Below are 10,000 nucleotides of genomic sequence, written 5' to 3'. Positions count from 1 at the left end.
GGTAATTGGAGAGGTTTATTTAGAATTAACAGGCAAATAGTCACTTAGACTTATCATGTTATTTAGTAGAAATTTCAACTATAACCTGCCAACTGAATATGCTGTTCAGCCAGTCATAGAACAGTGTACCTTATCAAGTATATATGACCTTTGATTGGGGGGAAAGTTCATAGGAATAAGGTTGGTGATAAGATATGATTCTCTTCACTAGCCTGGTACTGATATGTATATTGTTTTCCTTGTTCCTCAATGATCTGCATCAACAAGTATATGTAAATTTATTCTTATTGGTGTTAGAGTTGGTTGATTTGCTCTTGTGAAAAGTAGGTTTTCTTTGACTTTTTGAATTGCTTGCAGAATTTTAGGAAATGAAATGTTTTGTGTGTCTGATTTCCCGGGTCATTGTTAAAGCAGGGAAGCTAGAGATAGGCAGGTATTGAATAAGCCGTATGGGTGTTGAGGTAGGTACTGATATAGGTCTTAAGTGTATTCTTCAACACCAGGTAGATAACATTACTTTTTTCTACTGAGTAAAAGTTCACTGAGTGGAACAGCATACATAATTGGAGATGAAGAATAGAACAGACTGTATGATGGGTGGAAAAAGAATTAGATATCAAAAGATGAAACTGAATTTTGTTCTGCATTAGATATGGTGTATTGTTGTGACTTCTTATCTTCATGTATATGTTTTTTTTCTTGGCTTCTCTCTTGCTGCAGTAGATTTGATTGGTGCTCTTGTAAAGTGTACTAGTTTTGTGTATAGCTTGAAATGATTTTTATGCATGACTCTTTGTGATTAGTTCATTGCCTTTGTGTATGTCTGTTGTGTCCTTCCTTTTTTCAGAAGCCTTATGAAATAAATATATATTCAATAGTGCTTACATTTCAACTTCTGAAGTTCCTGTTTTGCATTCTTTATATTTTTCATCATGGATGTGAATGTATATTGCTTTTTATATTTTATATTATTAGGTCTGTCACAGAGTGTATTATTGTCTTGGCTTGGACGTTTGTATAGCAAAGAATTATTTTTTGTTTTGGTTTATAATTATTTTGGAAATGTTGCATCATGATCTTCATGTGAAAAATGATGAAAAATGAGATTAAATATTGTTTATTCTTGATATAAAAATGAATCAATATAATTTTTCCTTCAATTTTTCCCTGCCTTACATTTATCACATATATTTTAGGAATCGTCGTACAATTGCTCAGGGTAAGGGCTCGGAAGTGGCCAGTTTATCCTGTGCAGCCTGTGAGAAGAAATACACACACTATGACCAGCAATTTCTACCAGAAATGGGCATTACACACACCTGTTCCTCAGGGTAAGGTGGTGTGCTCATGTTTTGTTCTTATTTCCTGTTTTTATTCACTATTTATATATTCATGTATTCATTCACAAACACTAACTGAAAAGCTAACAAAGAAACAAACAAACAAGTACACCAGCACGCACACATATGCACATGCACGTGCACATGCACGTGCACATGCACATGCACATGCACATGCACATGCACATGCACATGCACATGCACATGCACATGCACATGCACATGCACATGCACATGCACATGCACATGCACATGTACATGCACATGCACATGCATGCGCACATGCACGCACATGCACATGCACATGCACATGCAAACACACACACACACACATACACACTCACACTCACACTCACACTCACACTCACACTCACACTCACACTCACACTCACACTCACACTCACACACACACACACACACACACACACACACACACACACACACACACACACACACACACACACACACACACACACACACTCACACTCTCTCTCTCTCTCTCTCTCTCTCTCTCTCTCTCTCTCTCTCTCTCTCTCTCTCTCTCGTGCTCATGCACATAAGCACAAATGCACACATTCACACATTTAGTTAACATTGTTTAGAACCAGGCACTGTTAAATGTATAAGGTGTCTATATAGTTACTTTTGGTTATAATTTGCCATTCTTAAAACTTAAAGCATTGTGATAGATTCTTGTTTTTTATAATGCATTTAATTTATTAGTGTGTATATTTGTATTGAAATTAAAACATTGTAATAAATTTTATTTTATTTTACTTTTTAAGGACCCCATGTTGTTGGGTGTGCAGATATCCTGGTAGGTAAAACTGCCGAGGGAACTTTGATGAGACTCTTTTATCCATCCAAAGTAAAAGACCTTATGGTAAGTTCAGCACTAATCTGTTGTAGTGTATTGTGTCAGTACAGAGCATTGTTGGTGATAGAGTTTAGATGATCTCTTGTGCCACCGCTCACCCCTTGGAACTAAGTGCTTCACTGCCCGCAATCGGCCCAAAATCCAGGCGTTAGGTTTACTTGAGTGGGCATGGGTGTCTGGCTTTGTAGCGCAGGTGAACAGGGACACTCATGTCAGTTTTAAGACTCTTGAAGCATGTTTGCCATTTTCTGTTTCTCATTTGCTATGCTGTACTCATATGCTAATAGACTATTTTCCTTGCATAGACTCCATATCATTTCTCTAGGTAGTCCATATATCAGTATATTAATGATAACAATAACTAACATTGTGTTATTTGTATCATTTGTTTTATTTTTTGTAATTTTCAATTTTCTGTAATACAGAAGGATCCTAAGCATGGGAATATTGTCCTCCCTTGAGCCGGTGCTCTTCTAGTCGTGGCTCATGGATGGTACTTTCCACACTTGTTAACAGATAGAAATGATGCAAAACCCCTTTCCACTTGCCCACAAAGTCTATTCGCCTTCCAAGAGCTTTGTGCAATTGTGGCAAGTCATTTCCGTCACCCAGACTTTAGCCAAAATTCTCACGACAGTATGTTCCCATCATCCTGGCCCTGAACCATATTTTTCTGTAAGGGCATGTCACCTGGCCTTCAAGCCAAATTTATCATTACATGATGGTCAAGTCACCTGGATTGTAGGGGTGGATAGATGTAGTATAATGAAACATTAGATATTTGCATTTGCTTGAAGAAATGAAAACCAATTCATTTTTTAAATCTTGCCATTTTATTTTAGAAGTCATTAATCCTGGTTTTCCCTTTGTGTACCCTTATAAAATGAACTTTTGGGGCATGTTAGCTTCTGTTTTTCATTAAGTAAGGAATGTAGTAATGTGATAGTGGATTTTTAATTTCTTGTTATTCTGGTTCTAACTATATGTTCCATATAATTTTAACATTATACTTATTTCTGATTCCATAGAGTCAGAAAGAGAACTGGACACCTTGGCACCTTGGAGATGAGTATACAAGAGGACTGGCTACCTTCATTGCTCCTGCCATACCTTCTCTCTTTAGCATGCTATTCAACTGGCAAACAGGTATGGTACACACACCTCCAGATACTTTTTCTATGTTATGCTAGAACATATAACACATTATATAATAGCTAGTTGACCCCATAACCACAATGCAAGTGGGACGGTAGAGAAAAAGTAAGCATATGCAGGATGAGTGATGCCGAGTATAACGGAAAAAAATGCTGTGGATGGCTCTATGATTCAGCAGGAGAGTAGGAAGGAGAAAGAAGAGGTTTAGGGATATAGTAAGGGAATACCTATAGGTGGTTAATGTGACAGAAGAACATGTAGAGGCCAGGGTGAGAGAGATACAAATGGTCCTCTGTGGCATTCCCTTAGATTAACAGCAGAAAAGAAAAGGTACACAAATATTTTCTCTAATTTTTATGTAACCAGTCAGTTCTTTCTTTTTCCCTGTCCTCTTATTATATTTATATAGACTGTATTCATAGAGTAATAGTGTTATAATGGGTTCACTCATAATTCAAGCCAACCTCAGTTATGCTATTTGTAGGAATAGTATTGAGTATGAGCAATTGAGTGATGAGTATGAGCACACATGCCTATGTAATTGCAAAAGTTTTTTGTTTTTTTGTTTTTGTTTTTGTTTATTGAGCTGCTCTAATTTTCAAAATACAGTTCTAAAAGAGGTCTACTTGTGATTTTACCAGTATTAATCAACCCTCATTTCCTCACCTTTCTGTCTCTCCCTTCCAGGAAATGCAACAACAGCAGCTGTTTGGGAACCTCCTATGGCTGAGGGTAAATTTCCCATTGTGGTGTTTGCCCATGGCCTAGGTGCCAATCGCTCCATCTACAGCACTGTTTGTAGTGAACTTGCTTCACATGGCTTTGCGGTAGCAGCTATAGAGCACAGGTGAGGCTCAGATTGTTGGAAAATATTACTTTCTGATCTTCTAGTTAAGACATGGATATTACCTATTATCGATTTTAGCCAATATATAATTCTGAGCAGGAAGGTTAATCAAGAACAGTTATTGAAAATTTTGTTCATCTTATCTGGAAAGTAAATTTTAATTTTGCGTACTGTGCAATCCTGGACACACAGTTAATCTAATTTGAAATTTGACTGTAAGTGGAAATTTAATTTAAAAACCATTAGAAGAAATTTGATTTAAAATAAAATATTATATAAAAAAGGTTAGATAATTTTTGTAAGAATGCTTATGACAAATTCTTAACCCATTGGATCTGGATGATTTACTGCCATTACATGGCCGAAAATACGGGCATTAATCTTACTTGATTGACTGGCTTGTAAGCCATGCACATGTGAACACTTGTGTGTGGTACAAGTCTTTTTTAGCTTTTTGCCCTTTTCCAATATCCATATTTGTCTTATGATTTGCTTTATCCAGATGGTAATAGACTGTTTTCCTTGCACTCAGTGCAAGAATAATAACAATGTTATTTTATTTTTATTTTTTTGTAATATTACATTTTCTGTAATACAAACTACACAGCCAGTCAGTTACAGCAGCCAGGAATAGGATCCTGAGCATGGAAATACTGTCCTCCATGGAGCCGGTGCTCTTCATCACTTCCTTAATCTTATAGTAAGAGCTGAAAAATTGTAAAACATGGAAATTCTCAATGGTTTCATAATCTTTTTGTTCAGACATAAAAGTCATTAATGATGAATGAGTTTTAAACGATTTGTAGTTATGGCCAGTAATTAAGATTTTTTTACCTTATTAGGGGCATTAAGGCTTGCCCTCTCATCAACTAGCCATTCTAAATTTGATTTCATTGGTTTCCTGACCCCTGCCTCTCCTTTGACCATGGTTCCGACCACCGATGCTAATATCCCCTCCTCAGTATTTGCTGTCGACTCTATCCATTCGGAATCATCCACCCTGGTCATTACTCAACCTTCAGAATACACCCCTTCCTCTCTCCCAACATCCTCCACTCCATCTCTTATTGCACAGTCTTCTTCATTGTCTACCCCTCTTATTAATACTTTTCATCCTAATTGTCCTCCTCCCAACAGTACTACCTCTCTCCATACAACCCCATCTTCATCCTGCCCTTGTCCTTCTACTGCTTCCACCTCTACACATTTTTTGAGGACTCTTTTTGGCTCAGCCAAGTATAATTGATTCTTTGTGATTCCCCCTACAGCCCCATACTCTGACAATACCCTTCTCTTCCAATAAAGTCTTCCAAAACAAGTAGGCAAAGTTTCCTTTGGCAGCCATTTTGATTGCTCACAGCCTTGTTACAGTTACCTCTGAGTCACAAGCTCGTGCACTATCTACCCTGACTGACCTCCCTGGCAAACCTATTCCTGCCTATCCTCACTGTTCCCTTAATATTTGTACCGGAACTGTGTCTGTTTCCCTGACTGATTTTCCTGTCTACAACAAAGACTGGTCAGACTGTGAAAACAACTTGATCGCATGCCTTGTCGACTATGATGCAGTAGCTGTCCAGTAGACTATTCCTCCCAGAAACCAACGTAAGTCCTACACCAATATTGCCAAGATTAGCTTCTGTAGACATGACTTCCTCCATGAAGTTTATATTGGTGGAGTGTCCTTCCCTCTCTGACCATATTGAATCCTTCCCCATCTATGCTGGCTTTTTTGCCACCCAGCCAAACACTGTGTCTTCACAGCCTGCTGCCTTCTATGTGCCCAACCTGGTCATGACTGTTCAAATTGCTCTGCTCAATCACACATGTGTGCCAATTGTGGTGGCTCCCATAATGTATTTGTTAGGAGCTGCCCTCCCTACAAACTTGAATCTGAGGTAGCAGTTCTCAGATTCAAACTAGACCTCACTCTATGTAAGGCCGGACAAGAAGCATGCTGATGAGGTTTTTTTCTATCTAACTATTCCAAAACTTTACTTCTCTCTGCTCCCCTCCCATCTTCTCAAGAGGTCTCAGCATCTCCCCTAGTATCTTATCCTTCTGCCTCAAACCATCCTATCTCTACTCCCTCTCTCCCCCATTCAAATTCCTTTTCCAGTCCAAATCCAGACTCCTATCTCTACAACTTCCCCAGTGCCTACCCCTCATCCTTCTCACTCTACCTATTGCTCCAGACAATCTAAATGTTCCACTCCATCTTCTACCACATCCTCTCCTACACCCACCTCTCTCTCTGCTCTTCAGACATCTATTCCCTCTTCTCCTCCACACAAGAAAACCATTGTTTCTCAACCTCCCCACCCAATTCCTCTCCAGAAATGCTTGAAGATATTCAAAACTTCCTAAACATGACCTAAGAGAATGCTCCATTCCCTTATCCACCTTCTAATCCCACTATTCCTATTTACTCTGCATTCAAAGTATTTGTGGATATCCATCCTCCTTCTCCTCAGATTCCCCTTACCTCTCTTCCTCCCACTCTCCCAAAAAACACCCCATCCTCTCCTACTTCATGTGCATCACCATTCCCTCTTTCTTCCCCATTATTCTTACCACTCCCACCTGGGTGCTCTTGTGACTTTCTTATGTTACAACAATGTCCTTCTCTGGATCCCTCCCCTCCTGACATTCTTCCCGATACTTCACCACCTTCCCCTGTTCCGTTATCCCATTCTCTGGATTCTTCTCCTACTTCTACAATTGCCATTTCTACCTGTATTACACTTTAATTTTTTCATAATGGCTCTTTTGCAGTTATCCTCAGTGTTACTCTCCCTTCCTCAGACACATTCTCTCCATGTGATCTCTCATGCCTTATACTTTTAACTCTGTCTCCTTTTACAAAGCCCACTGTATTCAGTTTGCACCCCCTCTATACCCTTTTCACTACCATTCTATTCTACAGTGTTCTACGACATTTGACATCTAACATCTTATCCTAATTGTTAACTCGTCTCCACCCTTTTCGCCACAATACTTTACCATAGTGCTATATGACCTTTGATGTCTAGCATATTTATTTCTTCTTACCATTAACTGTGAAATGAACTGATTGGTATCATTAATCTCTTAGATGGAATGCTGCTGGCAGTTTTCTCTCAGTTGTCAAGTATAGTATAAATTTGCTTTAAGCACAACCGCATTTGATGAGATATTTCAGAGAAAAATTGCTACCTGTATATTAGGTATGAATTTTCACACCTCCATGCCTAGGCTTTACGGCAACACCCCCACACCTGGGCTCTATTACCATGCCCCCATGCCTGGGCTTTAGACCCTCTGTCCCTTTAAGTGTCATACAGCCATGTTGCATTACTTAAAAGTTTGCACAATGTTTGGAAATTATATCTAAATGGTTGAGGAGCATTAAAATTGAAATTAGTGATTTTTTAACTGCAAGTGTTGCATTCTCCCTTAATACAAAACCAGAATTATCTGATATCCCATACTTATAAAGATTATTTTAGATGGGTTACAAAATCTGCATAGGACAGTCACATTGATATCAAAGATTAACTTATCAAAAATGCATGATAATTAATTGAATTTTTCATGTTTTATATACAGAGACAGTTCTGCATGTGCATCATTCACAATCGATGACAAAGGAGAGAAGGAATTCATTCTCTTCAAAGCACTTACTCCAGGAACTAAGGAATATGAACTCAGGAACAGCCAGGTATTTACAGAGAGTATTTCCTTATCTGAGATTATTATTGTAATTATTTTTATTATCATTAATGTAATGATTATTGCTATTATTATTATTACAATTATGATAATGATGATGATGCTACTAATGATTATCATTATTATTGTTATCATTAATAGTAGTAGTAAATTTGTAATAGTAGTAGTAGTAGTAATAGTAGTAATATTATGATTATCAGTTTTAGTATTAGCATTATCATTATCATAATCATTTGTATTACCATTACCAATATCATTGGAATTATCATAACTATTACCATTATCATTATCATTATTATCATTACCATTCAGTATATTATTATTATTATTATTATTATTATTATTATTATTATTATTATCATCATCATCATCATTATAATAATGATATTGATAATAATAATAATAATAATAATAATAATTATTATTATTATTATTATTATTATTATTATTATTATTATTATTATTATTATTATAGTGCTAGTGCTAGTGCTAGTGCTAGTGCTAGTGCTAGTGCTAGTGCTAGTAATAGTGATAGTGATAGTGATAGTGATAGTGATAGCAATTGTGATAGTGATTATAACTATGGTTTTCGAATTTGATTATGATTATCATTATGATTATATAATTATAATGATATGTTTACTTTTTGGAGAGGGGTGTTATTAGTATGAATATGATTATTATTATGATTATGATTATAATTTTGATTATGTCTGATTATAATTATAATGATGTGTATATTTCCTTTTTTTGTAGAGGGGTGTGATATTTCAAATGTTTGTGTCATAACTGAGAGGGTCTGAATCATTACATTAAGTGACTTAAAATCTACATTGTAGTATATGTGCTATTCACAGAGTTTATGTGACAGGAGTCATTGTAAACAGGGCAATTTTAAAGAAACATGTATTTTAACTTTTTGTAATGTTTATTTGAAAGATAGACATGAAATTTTTCTTATGAAGAGAATTGATATGCAATATTTTGATGCATTTTATGCTGTGTTTTGATTCTGTAGCTACTGCATTTTCTTTTTTTTTTTATAGCTAAAAGTGCGGGTAAAAGAAGGCATCAGAGCACTAGATGTCTTGGAAAAGCTCAACAGTGGGGGTGTAAAAAATGACCTGCCCTCCACATTTGACCTGGAGCAGCTTGTTGGTCGTCTTGACCTTTCCAAGCCCATTATGGCAGGGCATTCCTTTGGGGGTGCAACAACGCTTTGCATTCTGGCGGAGGACAAAAGATTCACGTGAGTTACCTCTCACAACTCTAAGGAATTTCTTAGAATGTAGGATCTATATTGGCATGCTTGCTGTTTTACCTTTTCTTTGACCTTTTCTTCCATGAAAGGTCACTGATAAAGCCTACCCTTGTGAGACATGCTTATTGCTCTCTTAGGCATCATGGCTTTTTGATTTTTGTGAAATTCCTTAATTGCATTTTGTTATTGTTTTATTATGATGTATTTTGAATGTTCTAGTCTTTAAATTAGAATTGCCTATATTTGGCAGATAATATTTTGATACCCACATGAAATTGGTGAGTTATGAGAATTGAATCTTATCCATATAAGGTCACATTACACAATCAAGAGACCAACATTATTATACTTGTAATTGGTAGAAATCCAAATATTTTTGTTTTGTGTCATTATTTTGTATAAATCATTATTTTGTGGAACTGATAACTTCCTACAGTAAATATATGTATTACTGTGTCAGTTTTGCATTTGATAAAGTTCAGATGCTTTCCAGTTGTACATTTTATTATAATGACTTTAAATAAATTAGTACCTTTTATGAGGCAATAGGCAAAACAGGTTAATTTCCTTTATTAGAAAACAGTAGTAGATGATAGAGGACCAAGATAAATTAATTTTGAAATAATTATTTTACCACTATCCTGAATTATATTAATTAGAGAGAAAGTGGCACTATTAACTCATTAAAAATTACCCTGGGTTTCAGAAAAAGTGATGAATGCCTTCCTCTAGAGTCTATTATTCTAAAGGCCATTTTATACAGATTGTATACTGTTGCTGTGCATATGGGTACAATTCTGATTTAGATT

At 36.3% G+C, this 10,000-nt stretch overlaps 1 protein-coding gene across 8 annotated transcripts in view; it reads left to right on the top strand.

Moving 5' to 3' along the window:
- LOC125026427 (platelet-activating factor acetylhydrolase-like) overlaps positions 1-10,000 on the top strand; it is a 33,510-nt gene that overhangs the window by 15,633 nt on the left and 7,877 nt on the right. For all 8 annotated transcript variants that reach the window (XM_047614874.1, XM_047614870.1, XM_047614871.1 and 5 more), the window contains 6 exons: positions 1,197-1,331; positions 2,126-2,223; positions 3,246-3,363; positions 4,060-4,219; positions 7,808-7,919; positions 8,977-9,179. In XM_047614874.1, the coding sequence (XP_047470830.1) occupies positions 1,197-1,331; positions 2,126-2,223; positions 3,246-3,363; positions 4,060-4,219; positions 7,808-7,919; positions 8,977-9,179 (826 nt within the window). The remainder of the gene's footprint in view (positions 1-1,196; positions 1,332-2,125; positions 2,224-3,245; positions 3,364-4,059; positions 4,220-7,807; positions 7,920-8,976; positions 9,180-10,000) is intronic.

This window comes from Penaeus chinensis, chromosome 6 (genome assembly GCF_019202785.1).
Source record: "Penaeus chinensis breed Huanghai No. 1 chromosome 6, ASM1920278v2, whole genome shotgun sequence".
NCBI lineage: Eukaryota > Metazoa > Arthropoda > Malacostraca > Decapoda > Penaeidae > Penaeus > Penaeus chinensis.
The sequence above is the reverse complement of the archived record's forward strand: the minus strand, read 5'-3'. Positions and strand labels throughout refer to the sequence as shown.